The following is a 21,762-nucleotide window of genomic DNA, read 5'->3' as shown; positions in this document are numbered from 1 at the left end:
ATCTGTCATCTTTTTTTGAAGTTACACTTTGTTTTGGCAAATATCATTTGTACTCTGCAAAGTTGGGTCTGTGAAATGTCATGTTCATAAAATGTTGACTTTACTACGAGTTTTCTTTTCAGATTGTTGTGGGTTTTGTCCAGTTGATTATGACACCAATAACTGAGTGGTTTAAATCATTTAAAGCTGTGCTCGGAACTTAATTTTCATTCATTTGTTCATGATCTCGTTACATTTATCCCCAAGGCACAAAAGTATGTTTTAAGAATGTAATTTTGTTTATATTTTAAATTAACATCCAAAAAACTGTATAGGCAACAATGATTAATTATGCAATCCCGTTAATATAACATTCTGTCACCATATCCCTGAATGATTCTTCATTACAGCACACACACGCACACGCACATACACACGCGCGCACGCGCGCGCACGCGCACACGCACACACGCACACACACACACACACACACACACACACACACGCACACACACACACACACACACACACACACACACACACACACACACACACACACACACACACACACACACACACACACACACACATATCCTTCTGCCAGTCTACTTGTCAGAACTGTTTTACTTTGAACATTTAAACTGAATTTCTAGATTGCCTGTCCTTTAAAATCTAAACTGACAGGTCATCTTTAATATTGTCAAACAACTGTATATAATAGAGAAAAAACATCAGTTTGGAAAAAATGAACATCTTCAAGGACATCTTCATAGTTGAGCAGCAGAACATGGAGCGCCATCAAGTGGCCACATTGCTTAGTTCTCGAGATATAAATCACCAGATTTCAAGTGGAAAGAAAAACAAACATTTCAAAAATGGTAACTTTTATGATATTCCATGCAGTTATTCTGAGAGGTTATATGAAATGTAACATAACTGGAAAAAAAAACATTTTCAGAATAATCACTCATTTTCCACACATGTAAAAAAAACTTTACATCAGAGATGGGCTCCAAACGTGTTCAATGATGCAAGCCTTTTGTTTTAATTTTAATTTTAATGAAATAAATATACTTTAAAGCAAAAAATCCCCCCCAAGAAAATTAACTTTAAATCCTCAGAGAAATTCAGAAATGACATGCTATCCTCTCAAAAACATGTCATACAAAGAAACAGTGCATATCATTATAGAAAAAAAGGGAAAACAAACAGACAAACAAAGAAGTACACAAAAAAACAATCAAAGAAGAATTAAAATGTTGATACAATCAGGATCACCAGTGAAAGTTGACATGTATATCACCGGTGGCGACGAGGGAGAGGTGTTAGGTCTGTGTGTTTGCGAGGGGGTATCTGAGGAATTGCTGGGGAAGAATGGAATATGTAGCGCTCATTCAGCATCTTTTGTGACACGCTGCAAGAAGCAGAAAGTTTATATGTTATTGTTCAACTTACTGTGGCTCATGCTCAGTGAACAGGTGGGCCATCTTTCCCTTTCAGTCTGTGACAGCAAATTTCCAAGATTTGTATACTATACTTTATGTAGTGCAGACTCTAAATGACTATGAATTACCCAAATATAATGTTGACCATGTATTAGGCTAAATTACCTGTTTTATGATGTTATTTTGACATTCGGGTGTGTGAAAATTGGTGAAAAAAACTGCAGGATTTATACACATCAAGCAGTGTTTATAAAGTAAACTAAATAGTTTATTAGTTATCAGGACCATCTACTATTAATAAATAATTAGAAAATAAGTTAATTTTCATTCATTACTATGAAATAGGACTGATAGAATTTTTTTCATTTTCCAGAATATTAACTTACTTATTTAGTTTGATGTATGGCAAAGTAACATTGACTCACCGAAACCTGTATTAAATAATAACATGCATAAAATGTATTTAACATGAAACATAACATAACATAAAAAGTTTGTTCTGGACACACCTTAGCTTTGATAACCATTTAACATGTTTGTTTTCTTGCACAAGTATTGTACTGCAATAATTTACATGATTATTCTTTAGAAGACAATGAAAATATTTCTGTATATTTCTGTATAAAATGAGACTTCAGACTCATTTATTTTGAAGGCTTTGCCTTGTCTGCTTGTTATATCTAGTGGTTGGATTGAAATCCATTAAAGTACTTCACAAACCTTTTACACATGGAAGTATTTGACTTATTTGGCTGTTTCACCACATTAAAGTGAGTAGTCCTGTCTTTTTGTTATACTCCATGACTTTATTGATTAGACTGATCTTTCTTTTCTCCCTAGTGAATCTAAACTAGCAACTGTTTTTTTTGTTTACTTTCAGTTCCTGTGTTAGACTAAGACTGAGACTAAATACCATGATGTGAACTTTGGTCAACAGACTGAAAATTCAGGGTGCAGTTTGTTGGTCATACAAAATCATTTCAAAGGTGAAGTCAGAAAAGATTGGTTTACAAGTTGGAAAATACATACATTCAACACATGAAAAAAAGAGATATGGAAATTTATTTTACACAGTGCTGTATACATAGGTTTTGAGAAATATAAATTGCCTAATATAATTTTAAATTGAATGTCAATCTGAGAGTCAAGTTTTTAATTCCAGCTCCAGCGGTGTGGTGCAGATATGGATAAAAGGAGTAATTTTTATTGTTTAACTGTCCCAGGATGAAATATCTAGACCAAGAGCTCTTTTGTTAGTAATCATCCACTGAATCATTATCTATACCAATTGTCTTGTCCTCAGGGTTGCACACCCTGAATCAGTTGGCAGTCGATCATATGGTCACATAGAAACAATCATTCAGGCTCCCATTCACGTTTGGACAATTTAAGGTCTCAAAAGAACCTCCTGTCAGGATCAAACCAGGAACCTTCTTGCCCTGGGGTTTGTTAGTAACCATCTCCAGTATAATCTATGGCATAATCTACAATACTGATATATATAGACGTTCTCGGTTATTTAGGCCATGGTTGATTTTTGTCTAAATGTTTTCATGCGAACTGGACTTGAATTTTTTTCTCTTGAAGACGTTTCACCTCTCATCCAAGATACTTCTTCAATTACAAATTGACTGTGGGGAGTGTTGGGTACTTGTCTAAGTTGTGATGGGTCTTTATGTCAATGGGACAGTTGTTTTTGCAGAAACCAGGTTGAATGGGGTTGTTGTGTTAATTGGGGTGTAATTAAGGGGAACAAAGTCAATATCACTGTGGTTAACCACTGTACCCAAGAGAATCCATGCCTTGCATTTACAGACTTCCAAAGATTCACAAGGAGGGAGGCCCCCTCAGACCTATTGTCAGCAGTACCAACTCCGTCACCAACTCCACAACATCGACCAACACAGAGTAGGAATTCTGGCCCCTCAAGTTGACAATATCACACACCGTATCCAGAACTCACAGGATTTTGCCAACAAGGTCAGACAGATCAAGCTAGACCCAGATGAACCCATGGTGCTCTTTGACGTAACCTAACTGTTCACATAAGATAAGAGAAATTAAAATAAGATGAGAAGTATAAGATAAGAAGTATGAAGCCATACTACTGCTCACAAGTTCTGACTTCTGCTCTCAGTCTAGTTTCCACTACTCTTTCCTATAACTTCATTGTATACCCATCAACTTTATCCCTCTATAGTTACCACAATTCTGCACATCCAGCTTATTCATAAAATTGAGCACTAGCACGCTTTGTCTCAATTCCTCAGGCATCTTCTTATTCTCTAAGAGCCTGTTGAATAATCTAGCCGGAAATTCTCTCCTCTCCTCGCCTCTCCTAGTCACTCCACAGGTATATCATCAGGACCAACTGCCTCCACACTCTTCATACTCTTCAATAGCTTCCTCACTTCACTTTTACTTATTTCTGCTACTTTGTGGTCTACGACACCCACATCAAATTCAGTAGTGAGGATGTCACTGCCAAACTTGGTACTTGGACTGTTGTGCTCATACTCAACAGGACAGGAGCCAGAGGCTCCAGGACAGGACATGAGCTAAAGGAAACCTACACAAACTGACGAATACTTATTCTTTGAGTCACATCATACCCTTGAACCCAAGATAGGGGTTAGCAGAACACTTCACCACAGAGCAAAAAACATCCTATTAACCACTGTAAGCAGACAAACAAGGATCCAACAAATAGAGAGATGCAATGAGAATTGTGATAATGTCTATGTTGGGGAGACAAAACCTCTGCACAAATGGCTGGCCAAAAACAGGAGAGCCACCACTTCGGGACAGGACTCCACAGTCCACCTACTCCTGAAGGAGAAAGGCCCCCGAAGTTGTAACTTTGCTCCCCCCATAGGACACCCCCATTGACACCTCAACCCTATTCAACCTAGTCTCTGCAAAACAACTTTCCTATTAACATAACAAATTATCCCAACTTAGACCAGTCCCCAATACTGGCAGTTATATACAGAAAAACTGTGGCAGAGAAGTATGGTAGACTGGTGCAGGACATGTATGCTAGCTGTGAGACAGTGGTGCGGTGTGCTGTAGGGGTAACAGAGAAGTTCAAGGTGGAGGTGGGACTCCTTCCTGGATCAGCTCTGAGTCCCTTCTTGTTTGCAGTGGTGATGGACAGGTTGACAGATGAGGTTAGACAAGAATCTCCATGGACCATGATGTTTGCAGATGACATTGTGATTTTTAGTGAGACCAGGGAACAGGTTGAGGAAAATCTAGAGAGCTGGAGGTATGCACTGGAAAGGAGAGGAATGAAGGTTAGTCGCAGCAAGACAGAGTAAGTGTGTGTGAATGAGAGGAACTTGGGTGAAACGGTGAGGCTACAGGGAGTGGAGATCAATAAGTTGGAGGATTTCAGGTACTTTGGGTCAACAGTCCAGAGCAATGGAGAGTATGGAAAAGAGGTGAAGAAATGGGTTCAAGGAGGTTGGAATGGGTGGAGAAAAGACTCAGGGGTACTATGCGACACAAAAGTATCAGCCAGAATAAAAGAAAAGGCGTACATGATAGTGGTGAGACCTCTCTCTTTCTCTTTGGGAGTGACCAGGATGCATAGGATCAAGAATGAGGATATTTTAGTTGTTTTGGAGAGAAGGTCATAGAAGCCAGACTAAAGCTGTCGGTCATGTACAGAGGAGAGATAGTGAATATATTGATAGACGGATACTGGAATTGGAGCTGCCAGGCAGGAGGTCTCGAGGGAGTCCAAAGAGAAGACTTATGAACATAGTGAGACAGAATATGAAGGTAGTTGGTGTGAGAGAGGAGGATACAGATAATAGGGTTAGATGGAGAAGGTTGATTTGCTGTGGCGACCTCTGAGGGGAAAAGCCGAAAGGAGAAGAACAAGAAGATATACAGAAAAAGTTCCAAGGGAAGAAATTCAAGTCCAGTTGCCATGAAGAGAAGACAAGAGTCTAAACACCAGGAATGAATACCATAGGCAATAGTTGTAAAGTTCATCCATCCAATTTCTACCGCTTATCCTGCACTCAGGGTCGTGGGGGATGCGGGAGCCCATCCCAGCTGTCATTGGGCGAGACGCAGGGTACACCATGGACTGGTCACCAGTCGATCACAGGGCCACATACAGAGACAGACAACCATTCACTCACTCACTCACTCATTCTGGGATTTTTTTTTCCCAATTTTTCCCGATTCTTTCAAATTAACCTTTTTGGAATGTGGGATGAAACCAGAGAATCCAGAGGAAACCCACACAGACACGGGAGAGAACACACAAATTCCACACAGAAATGTCCCCTTGTCGAACCAGGAACCAGGTTCCTTTGTACTGTGAGGCAGAAGTGCTAACCACTGCACCACTGTACTGCTTGTTGTAAAGTCAACACTGTCATGCTTTATATGCAGTGTAGAGGTGTGGAGATATGTTGAAGATTTTAAATTTTTAAAGTATCAAGAAAATCTGAAGTCTTCACAATCAAAAAAGGTAAAGCTCTGAATCTGGTAAGTTCCAGTCTGCATTCATCAGATGCATGAGATCAGTGTCAACCTAACCAGATCATGAAGCTCTAGTGCACACCTTTGATTAGCTGACTGACCTGTGTGGAATCCGTGGAGGGACCCTGGGGGGATGACTAGGACTTGCAGTGTCAGAATGTCGTGGAGGTAGTGGAGGAGGCATATTTTCTAGGATGTCCTTGAAGAAATCAGACAAGATAAAGACTATTACTATGCTATCATTAAAAAGAATCAAATTAAAACACGTGTTGCATGGTCAAGTGTAAGAAAAAAGTGATTACTATAGAAAGAGCATCAAACAAGATATCATAGATTTCTGTTCTCATCACTGACAAGAGATCTGGGATCTGACTGAACATGTAACTGTAACTCAAAAACACTCAAAACTAAAGGCAGCCTTACTTTATTTGCATTAATTTCTGTCATTTAAATTCAGTTTATGTCACTATAAGGGTCTGGACAGAAATAGATTTTTCGCCAAAACAGGTGGGATGAGGAACACAGCCATAATAAAGCATTTTCAATTGTCGTCTGGAACTAAAAACATTTTGGTAGTTGCAAGAGTTGAAGGAACTGGGGGAGACTGTGGGCCCTCTGCTGGACACACATATCTGCTGAGCTAGTTCCTTTAGCAGAGCACAAAGTAAGCTTTGTGCAGCACCACAAAAGAAAGTGGTTAGTGTGATTAACAGATAATATGCCAACAATTACAGGCTGCTATCAGCTATATTGCCCATATAGTATGAAAACTGATTTCAGGTGTTGTGTCTGGCTGACCTCTGAATCAGGCTCAGTCCCGCTGCTGTAGCTAATGTTGCTGTGAGTGCTGAGTCTGTTGCTCTCAGTACCTGATGGAAAAAAAAAAAAAACATGCTTATGTTGATTTCAAGTTTCTCTGAGGTTGACAATTGTGGTAGACTCTGGTGAAAAACAAAGTCACATATTGTCTGAAAAAATTTTCAGATATTAAAACAACAACAGCATCATATGACATTTTTGCAGGGCAGAGTGAACAAGCAGTCAGAGTGAGAATAATTGCAGCTGCTTGGTGGGGAGGATACTATTTATTAAATAATCTACCAGAAAACAAGTCTTCAAATCTTATTGACATATCGATGCAGCTTACGGCACAATTTGCTAACCCTCTATTTGTTGACTAAAACTTTGAGATAAAAGGTATGTGAAGTAAAAAGAATATTTTACATTTAAACACAAATTGTACTTTTTTAAAAGGCAGTGTTGAAAACTCCCCCAAGACATCATAAAAATCCAGAGAGAACACACCATGAACAGTGCAGCCAGCATTTGACTTCACAGGAAGGTGGATGAAACTTGTGGGATATTTATCTTTTATATTTGTTGCTTTATAAACTATATGCAATAGTGGTATTCTATACTCATTTATCAATGAATATTAACACATTTAATATATCGCTAACTTTCAAATATCATATTTTCATTTGTACTTGATTATTTCCTGGTCCTTTTAAGGAATTTCCTGCAATTTACAGTGTAAACAAAATAATCAACAAACTAAATAATTACTTAATCAAAGAACGTTTAATTCAAAATAACATATTTACCGGTACATAATAGTTGTAAATTTTTATGAAATCTATTGATTGAATTTTTTTTTTATTCGATGTATAATCATAACCTTTTGATTATAACCTCTCCCCCTGACACACTTTGGTACCACATTTCCCCTTGGCTGGAACAAACCAAAGGATTGGAAACTACCAATTTGTTTGTCTCTCAGTAATGATAACTTTCTCAATGGCTCACATAAAGCTACTGAAGTATCTACAGATAACAGAACAAGACCAAATACCTTTCAGACCGATCAAGACTGAAAATGGGTAATAAAGGGCACATGGAAACATGAATATACTGTGACAGCTTACTGTGATACATGTTTACAGTGTTCAGCTAATTTGTAAATCTCTCACATATTTCACTGTTTTAGTGTTGTATGGATTACTAGTAGTACTTTGACAATTACTCAGTTTGAAGACAACTGCTAAAGAATAGCTAATAAGCTGGGGAAACAGCAAGACAGAATTTGAAAGATATAAAGAAATGATAAAGTATTAAATTGTTTCCTTTTGCATTGCAATAACTCCTTAAGCCATTTCAAGAAATTCGAGGTAGTAGGAGAAAATTAGGAACAACACATCTTATGTATCTGACATGGTATTTCCTGTTTTGGCAATGATATTGGGAAAAAAATATTGCTATCTGACACATATGGATGTTACTTTAATGATTGTATATCTGGATAGTTCGAATAACAGTTCTAAAGTCCTGACCATGTAATTGTTTGAGCCTTGTTTTCACATCAGTTCAAGAGTCAAACTTCCTTCCGGGTCAAGCTATACTACTGCTTTTTGGGCACAATGTGAACAACAGAAATGAGCAAGCAATTACTAGAACAGGGAACTTCAAGTCACACTATTAGCTTTGTGTAAGTACTAGAGAAGTTACTTCCTTTAGTGCTGGCCTTTAAAATGTGTTCTGCCTACTGTTATGAGCAACAGCTTCCTGTTCTTCCTTGTCTCAGTCATTCCACCATTAGGGGGAATGAACTTAACTGAAAAGCAGGGGTTCATCTGGTTTTTCAGAAACATGTAAGGTGGTAGCTTCTTAATGCCATAAAAGTTCAGTGACATATAAGATAAAGATTTATTTGAATTATTGATCATTATTGATTCACACTGTTTTTAGTGACCATATGTTACTATTTTATCCATCCATCCATTTTCCACCACTTATCCTGTACTAAGGGTTGTAAGAATGCTAAACCAGCACTGACCGAAGTGTCACCATGGTATCAATAAATGCTTTTGGTTATTTGCCCTCAAAATTAATCTCCAAAACATAGCAGCGTACATCAACAAGCAATGTCTGTGTACAACAATTATTTAAAAGGAAAACCTGAATAAAAGTTAACTTTTGTGAATGAGCAAGAGGTTACATCAAACTTTTCACATAAATCCACTGAAAAACTGGCAATAATCATAAAAAGGAGCCAGAAATCAAACAAAAATTTACATTTTTTCTGAATACTCCAGATGTAATCCAAATAATCAAAAGAAAGCAAAAATGAACAAAAAACTTTCCCAATCCCACATATTTGGTGTATGCACAATCCATCAGCCTCAATCACGTCAATGTTTTGGCTTCCAGGAGTGGTGCCGGCCACAGTTCTATAAATATAACATTTAACATTTTTAGAAGTTCTGTGTTTTAAGAGAGTAGGTGAAGAAGAAATTTGCACTTGACTCACTGGATGTACTAGATGTGCTTCCTGTCTTCCAGCTCCCTCTCTGGATGGGCGGATTTGCTGAAGTGGTCTGAGCCACCTTTCTTGGTGCCGGATCGTAAATAGCACAGTCAAATCCCGAATTGGTACCCCAGTATAAGTTTCTTTGCAGAGGTGCACTTATCTCATACTCTAAACACATACATGGATTTTAATTTTCAATTTAAGATGCAACATTCATGAAAATGTTAGAAATGAATCATTTACCAAGCTGCTTCCCTGACTTCTCCCTGTCTTTATGGCGTCGAGTGATGCTCTCTCGTAGTCTCCTCAGGTTTTCCTGAGGAGGTATGAGGTGCAGTAACACACCAGACACAAAATAAATCCCATTCATATACCTTGACAATTTTTGAATTTATACCTGATAAAGTGTATATTCACAGATGGTTCACCTGCTGGTAACGTATGGATCTGGCTCTCTTGTCATGGTCAGCTCGCCATGCCTTGAACTCCTGGACGGCTTCATCCACAGTAATTTTCCCAAATTTTACCCTCTCCTGCAGGGATATGAGCTGCTTCTGTCCGGGTGTCTTCATTCCAGCAAAGGGATCATGACCTTGCATATTGAGAGCCTTCACAGACTGAGCTGAAACCAGAATAGAAATAGTCAGAAATTGTGAAATGTTTGAACTCCTAGATTTAGATTGCTGGACTTACTGTACGAAAATATTCTCTTAATCATTTAAAAAGCAGCATACCTGTAGCATATCCAGTCTCTACAGGTTGATCCTGTGATGAAACTGTAAAAAAGGTTAATTTCTTTCCTGGTTAAAGAAAAGCTTTATTAAATCAAATCAAAGTATTTTAGAACATGTTCAAGAATAATTTGAAATTACCTTTTGAAATGTAGGTAGGTAGCTTTAGTGATTCATGGTCTACTTCAGGTCTTGGAATAGGGGCTGGTGGACGGCTTATTACTGGACTCTTGATATTTGTGTCCACAGAGTCGTAAACATCTTCAAAGAAGAGGGTGTAAGGGTCATCCTCTTGATCACTTTGACCCGGGTCAGTGTGGTCATCATTTTCTCGTTGCTTGTTGCTAGCTTGCTCTTTGTTATCCAGGATTTCACTGTTATGAGGTTTTGCTTTTGACCAAAACACACACACACACACACACACACACACACACACACACACACACACACACACACACACACACACACACACACACACACATTATACACAGGCTGGAAAACATATAAACAAGTACATTGTCTAATTAGTGCGCTGTACCTTGCTTTTCAGTTTGAAAATCATAAATGGATTGCAGCTAGACTTTTCCTTAACATCAGCAACGAATTTTCTTCAGAAGATACAGATGTTCCACAGAAATAAGATGAAGAAAAAAACTAAAGAAGAATGTACCATTTTCCTTAATCATTGTCAAATCTTTGTCAAATCTTCTCTAGGCAACTGGACTTTCCTTTTTTCTCATCTGTCACCTGAGGGGCCTGCTCAGTTCAAATAGACAGATGTGCACAAGAAAGAAAATGGTCTACCGTATTAGAACTGAAGAAGCCTCTGAGATGAATTATCTTAAAAAAAAAAGAAAAAAAGAAAAAAAAGAAAGGTCGTTGCCACAACAAGATTTAAAAACAATAAACTATGACCTGGATGACTGAGAACCTTCATAAACCCCATTGTTCTTGTTTTAAACAGAACTAGAATCAATGCTTAAAACAAATGAAAACTTCATCTGTATGTTGTCTTATATGTATTAACCCTTTGCTCACGTGTTAATTACACGGAGTTTAGCAATTGTTGGTGATAATTTTGAAGTTTCATACCTTGGAAAAACTTCCGAAGCAGAGCTTCCTCTGGGTTCTCTTCTACTGCATTCATCATTACATCTGGTAAACACATTGGTCCCCTCATCAGCAGCTACTAAGACTGTTATCATCCACAAACATGCAGGACTTTAAATATTTGTAAATTGACATAACAAATTAATGCAACCTTACACAGCTCATCTGCACATTCAGGATTAATCCCGACCATTGACTCATAGATATCTTCTGAGCAGCTGGAAAACTTCATACTGATGTCCATGGCCGCCATCCTCTCATACACCTCTGCATTGATGGAGTCTTCAAAGTCTGCTGTTTCCTAGGTGTTGTTTTAACGGAAGACACATGAAGATTGTTAGAAGGGAGAATTGTTTGATGTCATGTTCTAAGGGAGATTGTGTCCCATTCATTGGACCTACTACAAAATCATCCATGAACTTTCTGAGGTCGGGGAAACCACTCTTCTCCGCCAGGGTGTTTGGGTAGTCACCATCCTTGTTCATGACACTGTAGGCCTGTAGAGCTCCTGGACTCTGCAGAAGGATGGTAGTCAGCTTCCTCAGGCCGTACTTGGCAGAAAAGTGGAGCAGTGTAGGAAGCTCATTCTTGCGCTCATCTGAAGAACAAAAGGCAAAAAGTTGTGATGTATGTGTGAATTTACTCTGAATAGTTTCATTTCATCAAAGACCTTTTGAGGCTACCATTTAGTCACAGACTTTCTGAGGCTGTGTTATTCTTTTTTATTGTTCCTTTTAATCATTACCTCTGCAAGTTGTAACAACTGTGGCCAGAGGTAGTTTCTGGGTTCACAACCCATTCATTTCTTTTTGGAATTCTTTCAAATTTGGTGGAAACAGACACACGTGTATTTGATCTTTTGGATATCATGTTTCAGAACATTCTTTTCTTTGTTTTGGGACTTTGCTTGTTGTCAATCTTGCACATGTTCTTAAAAAAATTATTTAATTGTAAATGGCTAGTTTGCTGAACATGTTTGCACCTGATGTCTGCCTCTCAGTCCATAGAACTAATGCTGTTTGTTTGCATCTGGCAGGCTGGATTTCTCTAAAATTTACAAAATGAAATAAATGAAGTATTACAGCAGTGGAGCAGATCTCTTAAGTTTTCAATGTTCTATTGGTAATAAGCTAGCGACCAGTCCAGGGGGACCAAGTCCTCTTTCCCAATTGCCTCCCTCCCCTCTGTTATGACCCTAAGCGCACAATCAGTGGTATAGATAACAAATTATGGAATGATTGAGATATGTGTGTTCATCACTTACACGCTGCCATATTGCCTTCCTCTATCTGTCTAATTCCAAACAGCTCAAGACCAGTTGAAGGCATCTTGGATTTAAGTGAGTCAGTTAAAATGTTGTCCACAAATTCTGTTGAAGTGGAGTTAAAGGCCTGGAGGCAAAAAGTAAGTTAAATTACAGCATTTATCGAAGCAACAAGCACTGGTGTTTGTAGCATGATAGAATTTCTAACCTGGCAGATAAAACTAATGGGATCAGTAGCATTTTCTAGACACCAGCTGACTTCTCCCATCATTGTGTAGAAGATGACAGGTTTCAAGCAGATACATGACTGGTCTGTGTACATAGTGAGTGATACCTCTCCAGGAGGCATGTCTGGGGGAAAAAAACATGCTTTAAAGGTTCTTTCTATAAATGAGATGTAAGAACAAACCTGCTGTTTAAACAGCTTGGAATTTGATATGGCGGAGTTTTTAGGTTGTATGGAGCATCTTTCGTCTGGACACATGTTTCTGGTAAGGTGGTGAAAATACATCCTACAAGTAGGAGGCATTAGGACCAGCTTAGGAAGCACAGATGCATCTTGGAATTTACTCTTAGACCTATTTTGTCATATGATGCTCTACTTATTTTAACATCATTTAAAGCAATTAGAAAATAACATTAAAATAAACAGATTATAAATAAATGACTACATGATCACTAATAATTGCAAAAATAACTCAGTTTGGAAAAAAATAGTATCCATGATCAGTTTTGATAATGTCCCTATTGTTCAATCATTTGTAAAAATGAAGGCTAAGATATGCAATTTTCAATTTCCTGAAGATTTGAAGATCCTCACCAGGAGCTCTGACACATATAGTGTACTCATTCTCCACAATCCCTGGGACTCTTCTTGATGCACAGTTTTCAGCTGAAAATTCCACCACTGGTATGATCTGACTGTCCACTTTGTCTGTAAAAATAATAAAAATGCTTTCCTCCTCCTTAGGAAAAAGCAAAAAAAAAAAAAAGAAGAGAATGGCTAGTAATTAGGTTCCAGGCATGGCTTTAGGATAATAACCAAGAACTTAGTAACAAGATTATGAATTCCCTTTCATTAAATATGATTTTCATTTTCTTGTTACAAAAAGGTTTCTCTTCTTTACCCATTATTTAAAAAAGGTTTCATTATGTGTAATAACTATAGCCTTACCCCACATTGAACTCTCTTTGGCTGAACAGTGAGACAGGTGGCGGTTGAGGATGATGCCACATGTTCATCATCCCCTGAGATTTTTTGCTTTTGATTGTGAGGTACCTCTTCCTCTGTTTCATCAGCAGTGGGATTTTCAGTTAAGGATCCTTCTGTGATCTGCAACTTTTCTGCAGCTGCCAACAAAAGTTCTTGTTTAGCCTCCACTCCTGTGCCTGTGTGAAAAAAACAACATCACGGTGTTGTCTATGGACATGTATGTAGTCATACACACACACACACACACACACACACACACACACACACACACACACACACACACACACACGACATATTGTGTATACATTATACATATTTAACCTCATAGCTCTACTTTAATGTTAATTTTATTAGAATAAAAATAACCTCTCCAAAGCATTGGAAAACACCTGATTCCAATTTGTATTATTACAATTGCAAGAGTTCCAGAGCGAGTTAAGGAAGTTCATCTCGAAACCCAAATGACAGATTCAGTGACCTTTCAAGATGACTGTGTAAACATCAGAGGCTGCCAGTGTAATAAAATTTTCATAACAAATTTAATTCAGCCCTAATTTGAGCTCGGTGAAGGTGTATGCTGTTGCTGGTTTCATCAACAACACTTCAACAAGCTAGGAATCGAACCAGGAATGTTCGGTTCCAAAGAAAATTGCTCTAGCTCCTGCACCACGCTGCCCCAGTGTGGTGCATAGGTGGACAACCATAGGTTGGCAAACCACAGGCAAACCATAGCTGGACATTGGTTCAGCTTGTCTGATAAATTGGCTTACCGATAAACCAATCAGAAATAATTTTAACAGCAGAGACCTACAGAATTCTAACACACCCCACCTATGTGTAAGGTTCTTTTTGAGCAGAATTGAAATAATGTAGAAGAACACAATGAAGAACAGGCAGTGCTTGAAATGTGTGGTTACTGGCATACTGTGAGCAATGCTCTCCAAAATGGTGGTAACATAGACAGCAGGCTCATCCTCGGCGTATAGTTTCCTCCACCTTGGCCAGTCGTGAAAGATGTCAGTCAGTGTGTCACTCTCTGACACACCGCAGAACAGCACCACCACTCTGTGTCGAGGATAAAGGAGTCTCTGCAGTGCCCCCTGCAGTTCAACATCATTAAGGATGTCTAAGAAAGCTCCTGTGAGGAGCAACACAATGCATTTGAAGCTACGGAGATATTCAAAATTATAATTGTGGAGCTGATCAGCTGGGCTGATGGAATACAGCAAAATACGCTCTTTGTGGAATTTTTTGGAGCACTTCAAGATTTGCCACATATACATTGCCCAGTCCTGTGCCTCAGAAGTGTGTAGAATCAGCAGCTCATGTGTCGAGAGAGTAGGAGAGGCGGCTGAAAAACAGAATATATTAAAAGGTGATTCATCAGTACAGTGCCGGCCTTCAGACTGAGATGGAATAAAACTGGAAAAATCTAATTTTATTATTTCTCTTAAACCTTTCTGATCCAAGCTAACCCTAAAACGCACTCCTCTAATTAGCTCAAACATGACATGAATGATATGACACTGGTGATATTATGAGTTACTTTCTATGTTGCAGCCGGTAGTGTTTATGGTGGATGAGCTCCACAACACACCACCAATGGAATGTCAAGGTGACTGTGGTTAGGGAATGAATGTTCAATCTGTTGGACTCCAGTGTGGAGCCACAAGGAGTTGTGCAAACACGATGCTGTGTCAACACCATCAGAGAAATTTAGTTTGACTCATTACAGTGTTTAATCAGGTCAAGTTCAAATCTGCACAAGCAAACTGGGAAAGAAACCCCAGTGTGAGTAATCAGCTTCATCACCGCTTTCAGCGATGTCAGGATAGAGTGAATTTGTTAATAGACCGTTACACTGCTGATTAAAATTTGTGGGGGAATGAAGTGGCAGGCAAATTTGAAAACAGAAGGGGGGGCAGAAGGGGGCAGTTGCTTTCTTCCTCTTTTTTCCTTAACAAGCTGGGTGCAGTTGCTTTTTTCAAAAACAAAATTAATAGAATATTGATATGATCTTTGCAAAAGCAAGGTACTATTAAAAAAGCTAAACAAAATAAAACATTCCATCATTTAAAAAGAGCCTACTGACCAAAAAGACAGTTAAAGATGTGTATTATCTTACCTGATTCACTGCTTGAAATGTATTCTTCCATAGTTATAAAGACTCATCGGTAAAATCACCCAGAAAAGAACATAATTTGATAGAGTTAATCCGTTTGGTTTCCCAGGTGAACTGGAGCTGCTTCGTTCTTAAAATGAAACTGCGTTCGCTTTCACCACCTATAACACTTCGCTCAGTTATATTAATAGCAACCTTTAGTTTCCTGATTTTAGAGACTCTGCCCCACTTCCTGAAGCAGTTGAAGAAGTGAGAAAATGCAACACAGTCAAGTCAGACTTTGCAACATGTTTGTCAGTGGTCATAATGTCATTACAAAAAAGGCTATGAAAAAAAAAAAAGATATAGTAAGAAGTTGGGTTTCTGATTTGGAAATCATAAACCCTGTAGTCTATTTGACCTATTATCCAGTTTACCATTAATAATAATTGGTGTCATTCTCCACATGAATTTTTTTTATTGAAATGTATTTCATAATATATAATATTAAGTCTGCAAATAACTTTAAACTGCAAATTGTAAATATGACTTTCAGCATTAGAGATTGTTATAATTTATATCATCACAACGTCCCATTCAAACATCAGGAACCATAGTTATCTTATCTCTTTTGATGATTTAATAACTTTTAATATATGATTTATATGTGCCCTGCCTGAAAACATACATACATACATACTTACACAAATACAATATGTGTATTTATATATTCATGCTTTAATATTGTTTATTGAAAGATTAAATTAACTGCAAATGCTTTGTACCTTTATATCTCTGTTTATAACACAGACTATAATAGTCTTCTGTTCTCCACAATTATATGATCTTTATGCTCACTTCATTTAAAAAGAGACAAAGTTTTCATGGCTTTGTTTTTATAGACCAACTGTCAACTGGAAATTACATGACTTGATCATAATGCATGAAATATTGTGTAATTATTTGTCCTTTGAACAAGTAGTTTTAATATGTGACTTCACTCGCACTTGCACATGCGCACACATGCACCCACGCACGCATGCACGCACGCATACACACATACACACACAGACACACACACACAGACACACACACAGACACACACACACACACACACACACACACACACACACACACACACACACACACATCAGACTATAATGGATATGAAGTGGCTTAATAAAAAAAAAAGCTGCCATTAGAAAGAAGCCAGCTACCCAATAGGTGAGACTACTCGGAAATATCCCATTCATTTTAGCCTGTAAAGACATTTTTTCCAGTGGAGAAAAATTGCAAAAATCTCAGGACTGAAGCAGAAGGCTAACAAATAATAAAATGAATAAGCTTCATGAAGAAATATAAATATATGATGAAACAATTTCATTTGAATTGAAGTATCTTGCTGTCAAAGTAAGCTTTTTAGAAGTAGAAATTTACTTTACTTATCTCTTGTGGATTGTTATTGAAATGAAAGTATAATGTCTAGGGAAAAACTGGAAACACTGTGGACAGATCTTTGCTACTTAGAAAAGAAATAGGGAAATGCAAAATATACAAAAAGAATTGTGTAAGAGTCTTTGCAATGATAGACACAATCAATAGTTTGTCACTTCATATCTTCTTCTTTCAGCTTTTCCCTTCAGGGGTCACTCCAGCGAATCAACTTTCTCCATCTAACCCTATTCTCTGTATCCTCCTCTTTCACATCAACTACCTTCATATGCCCTCTCAATACGTCCATAAATCTTCTCTTTGGTCTTCCTCAAGACCTCTTGCCTGGCAGCTCCAATTCGAGCATTCGTCTACCAATATATTCACTATCCCTCCTTTGTAAATGACCGAACCATTTCAGTCTGGCTTCTCTGACGTTCACTCCAAAACATCTAACATGTGCTGTTCCTCTGATGGACTCATTCCTTATCCTATCCATCCTCGCCACTCCCAAAGAGAACCTCAACATCCTCATCTGTGTGATCTCTAGCTCTGCCTCCTGTCTTTTCATCATTGTCAATGTCTCTAGACCATACAACATTGCTGGTCTCACCACTGTCTTGTACACCTTTCCTTTCATTCTGGCTGATAGTCTATCACATAATACCCCTGACATTTTTCTCCACCCATTCCAAGCTGCTTGGACCCGTTTCTTTACCCCTTTTCCACACTCTCCATTGCTGGACTGTTGACCAACCAAATCGACCTACTTCTTGTTCTCCAATCCCTGTAGCCTCAGCATTCTACACATATATTGTGCCTTGCTGTGACTAACCTTCATTCCTCTCCTTTCCAGAGCATATCTCCACCTCTCAAGAATTTCCTCAACCTGTTCCATGCACTCACGACAGATCACAATGTCATCTGCAAACATCATGGTCCATGGAGATTCCTGTCTAACCTCATCCGTCAGCCTGTTCACCACAGCCTGTTCATCAGTCCCCGATGGAGTCCCGCTCCACCTTGAACTTCTCCTTTACCTACAGCTTCTCTGCACTGCTGTCTCCAAATGCTGACTCCTGCTCTCAGTCTATTTATATCTCACTATTCTTTCCCATAACTTCATTGTATGGCCCATCAACTTTATCCCTTTATATTTACTGCAATTCTGCACATCCCCCTTATTCTTAAAATGGGCACTATCACAACATCTTCTCCATTCATCAGATATCTTCTCATTCTCTAAGAGCCTGTTGAATAATCTAGCCAGAAACCATACCACTGCCTCTCCTAGACATTTCCATACCTCTACAGATATATCACCAGGACCTTTCCATGCTTCATCCTCTTCAATGGCTTCCTCACTTCACTTTTACTAATCTCTGCTACTTTGTGGTCTACAATAGTCACCTCTTCTATCCTTCCCTCTTTCATTTTCCTCATTCATCACCTTGTCAAAGTACTCTTTCCATTTTCCAATCACTCCTTTTGCATCTGTCAATGCATTTCCCTCTCTATCCTTAATCACTTAGAACTGCAGTAACTCCTTTCCATTTCTATATCTCTATTTTGCCAACCTGTATAATTCATCCCTCCTTACTGTTCAGCTGAGTATACAAGTCATCGATGCCTTGTTGTGCCTTTGCTACCTCTATCTTTACCTTACAATGTATCTCCCTGTACTCCTGTCTGTTCTCTTCCGTCCCCTGTGTCCCACCTCTTCTTTGCTAACCACTTTCTGCTTATACTCCTGCATTTCCTCATTCCACCAGCAAGTCTCCTTATCTCTCCCTGACCACCCAGTCTTTCTCAGCTCCTCCCTGAAAACACTCTTCTCTTTTCAGCTTCCACCACTTCATCCTCTGCTCTGCCTTTGAACTCTTGATCTTCCTTGTCACCAGTCATTACACCTACTACCATCCTATGCTGTCTGGCTACGCTCTCACCTACCACTACTTTGCAGTCGCTGATCTCCTTCAGATTACCTTGTCTATACAAGATATAGTCTACCTGCATGTTCCTACCTCCGCTCTATGGTGTTACCCTATTTTCCGGTCTTTTCTGGAAGAAAGTATTCACTACAGCCATTTCCATACTTTCTGCAAAGTCTACCACCATCTGTCCCTCTGCGTTCCTATCCTGGATACCAATCCCGGCCATAACTTCTTCTTCACCTCTATTGGCAGCACCAACATGTCCATTGAAGTCTTCACCGGTTACCACTGTCTCATCTCCGGGGATATTCTGCATTGCTTCAATATCTGCCTAAAATCACCCAAATATTTGCACAATTAGAGGAAGGGGGTTGATGTTCCTGCTACACATCACCTACCAGCCTGGCATCTGGGTGAATGATGCAATCATCAACTTCCTGTACTGAGTTCTTTCTCACCTGAAAAAGCCCTGTGTGGATCATATTCTTTGACTTCACCAGTGCCGTCAACACCATCCAGCCTCTGCCTCAGAAGGACAAGCTGGAGCTTACAGGTGTGGGTGATCACATCATGAAGTGGATCTTACTACCTTACTAACTGCCCACAGTATGTGAGCTCAAAGAACAGTGTCTCAGACATGGTGGTCTGCAGCACACGGGCCACACAGGGAACGGTCTCAGCCCCCCTTCGTGTTCACTCTGTACACTGCAGACTTCATATACAGTTCAGACAACTGCCATTTTCAGAAGTTCTCATTGGATCAAGTGATCATTGGACTCATCAAGGATGATGATGATGATGGGAATACAGAAGGGAATACAGAGAGCTGATACAGGACTCTGTGGACTGGTGCATGCGGAACTGCCTCCTGTTAAATCTGGGAAAAACCAAGCACCTGGTGGTGGATTTACTAGGAGCAGACATACCCCAACATTGGTGAACATCCAGGGGATGGACATTGAGAGAGTGGTCTCCTATAAGTACCTGGGTGTTTACCTGAACAATAAACTGGGCTGGTCGAAAAACACTGATGTTCTCTAAAGGAAAGGTCAGAGCAGACTCTACCTGTTGAGGAGGCTCGGGGTCCTTTGGAGTGCAGGGGACTCTCCTGTGGACCTTCTTTGACACTTTGGTGGCATCAGCCATTTTCATTGGAGTAGTCTGCTGGTACAGCAGCCTTTTAGTTACTGACAGGAAGAGACTAGACAAACTTTTGAAGGAGGCCAACTCTGCTCCATTGACTCAGTGCAGGTAGTGGGAAAGAGAAGAATCATAGCAAAGGTATCAGCAATGAGGGACCGTGTCTCCAACCCTGTGCAGAATATCATTGCAGCTCCTTCAGTGACAGCCTCCTTCACACAAAGTGTGTGAAGGACAGATGTCAGATGTCGTTCCTTCCTTCTGCTGTTTGGGGGTTTAACACCCAGCTCTGCTCTCAATAGACTTCTTTCATTCATTCACTCGCTCATACATCCATTCATCCAGAAACCCATAGGTGTTGTTGCTGTAAGCTTTATTATACACTGCTAGTTGCCACTTTTGCAGAAGTTTATACTGATTATATATTGCCTGTATTTTTTTTTAATTTTTATTCTTATTTACTACTTTTTATTTTTCTGATATTTATATATCTTAGTGATATTGGTAACTGTCTCTACTGCACTATCCCCTTTTTGCTGTGTGTAAATTGGTATTTCTCCACTGTAGGATGCCTGAAGGAATATTCTATTCTGTACTGTTCTATTCTAAAAAAATATATGGGATGATTTAAGTTCCCTGTGTACCATAAGAGTTGCTAAAAACTAAAACAGTTCAAAGGTGATAAAAATTGGTGTAACCTACCCAAAGGTAAGTACTACACATGATGAGTTATTCAATAGAATAAATTAAGAAAGGAGGGAAGCTTATGTGCAGAAACAAGTCGGTCCTATTAAGTTATATTTCAGGTAAAATTGTGCATTCATATGTTGATTTTTGATTAAAAAAAAAATAATGGCGATAACAAGGATGGAGAACCTAACAAGAGAGCAAAATGAGTGTAACCAGTCAGCTGCGGCTGCCACATCCCAGAGGAAGTATTACACCTACACCCCAACCATAAACAAGCAACCTTTTTGGGAATTCCCTGCACACAAAACATAGCCAGATAACATGGCAAGTGTTATTCACTACACAGCAACAGGTACCAACTCAAAAGGGCTGTTCACTACACACCAACAGGAGCCACAGAGGTTATTTACTACACAGCAAGCAAGGGCCATAGCATAGGCCAAACTAAATGTAGAAAAAGAAGACAGAGAAATAAACACAATGATGAAGTGGAGGTGGTGTCACAATAAAGATGGAGCTACAGGACAGTATAGCAAGCACCTGATCTTACAGATTGGCACGTACTAAACATCACTAGGTTGAGGGTTTTAGATGTTGTAACCTCAAAATAATGGTGGGAAAAACACAGTTTCTCTAACTGTCTTGACTTCTGCAGTTCGCCTTAGCTTTCCTTCCAGGTCAGCGCAAGGAAACCTCTGTAAAGTTCAATCCTTCAGGAATGTTGTTCTCGAGTGCCGTTTTTCCCTCGTTTCACGTTCAACTGAATTTGAGTCGCTAAAACCAAAGACGATAACTCTGTCTTGGCGTACTGTTTTCTAACCGCCGGAACAGCTAAATTGTACAGGAGCTTGCCTTTCGGCGTTTTGCCGCTTGAGTGCAGTTTAAAAAAACTAACAAAAGAGGAATACGGTGCTGTG

At 39.1% G+C, this 21,762-nt stretch overlaps 1 protein-coding gene across 2 annotated transcripts; it reads right to left on the bottom strand.

Annotated features, from left to right (window-relative positions):
• Positions 1-1,130: 1,130 nt before the first annotated feature.
• On the bottom strand, positions 1,131-15,878 carry pik3ap1 (phosphoinositide-3-kinase adaptor protein 1). 2 transcript variants are annotated; one of them, XM_086165438.1, is made up of 17 exons: positions 15,675-15,878; positions 14,475-14,900; positions 13,511-13,725; positions 13,157-13,301; positions 12,545-12,687; positions 12,337-12,463; positions 11,474-11,670; positions 11,229-11,373; positions 11,055-11,117; positions 10,104-10,352; positions 9,966-10,031; positions 9,660-9,853; positions 9,475-9,547; positions 9,232-9,399; positions 6,723-6,793; positions 6,026-6,123; positions 1,131-1,393 (listed from the first exon to the last, which is right to left on the bottom strand). In XM_086165438.1, exons 1-17 carry the CDS (start codon positions 15,703-15,705, stop codon positions 1,279-1,281), a joined length of 2,526 nt encoding a protein of 841 aa, XP_086021564.1. In that variant the 5' UTR covers positions 15,706-15,878; the 3' UTR covers positions 1,131-1,278. The 2 variants fall into 2 exon arrangements, with proteins under 2 accessions (XP_086021564.1, XP_086021572.1); XM_086165446.1 differs by having other exon boundaries at positions 9,966-10,007.
• Positions 15,879-21,762: the final 5,884 nt, after the last annotated feature.

The sequence above is a fragment of the Fistularia commersonii genome, chromosome 2 (genome assembly GCF_037954325.1).
Source record: "Fistularia commersonii isolate RoL2024-O1a breed Wild chromosome 2, RoL_Fcom_v1.0, whole genome shotgun sequence".
NCBI classification, from domain to species: domain Eukaryota; kingdom Metazoa; phylum Chordata; class Actinopteri; order Syngnathiformes; family Fistulariidae; genus Fistularia; species Fistularia commersonii.
Note: the sequence above shows the minus strand (reverse complement) of the source record. Positions and strands in the feature narration are given on the sequence as shown.

Bases quoted from the DNA above. Each gene is read 5' to 3' on its own strand.
- pik3ap1 (XM_086165438.1), bottom strand. From the start codon at position 15,705: ATGGAAGAATACATTTCAAGCAGTGAATCAG. The intron at 13,302-13,510 runs GTAAGGCTATAG...CTTTTTCCTAAG, and splicing joins CAAAGAGAGTTCAATGTGGG to GAGGAGGAAAGCATTTTTAT. The intron at 9,854-9,965 runs GTATGCTGCTTT...TTCTGGTTTCAG, and splicing joins AGAGACTGGATATGCTACAG to CTCAGTCTGTGAAGGCTCTC.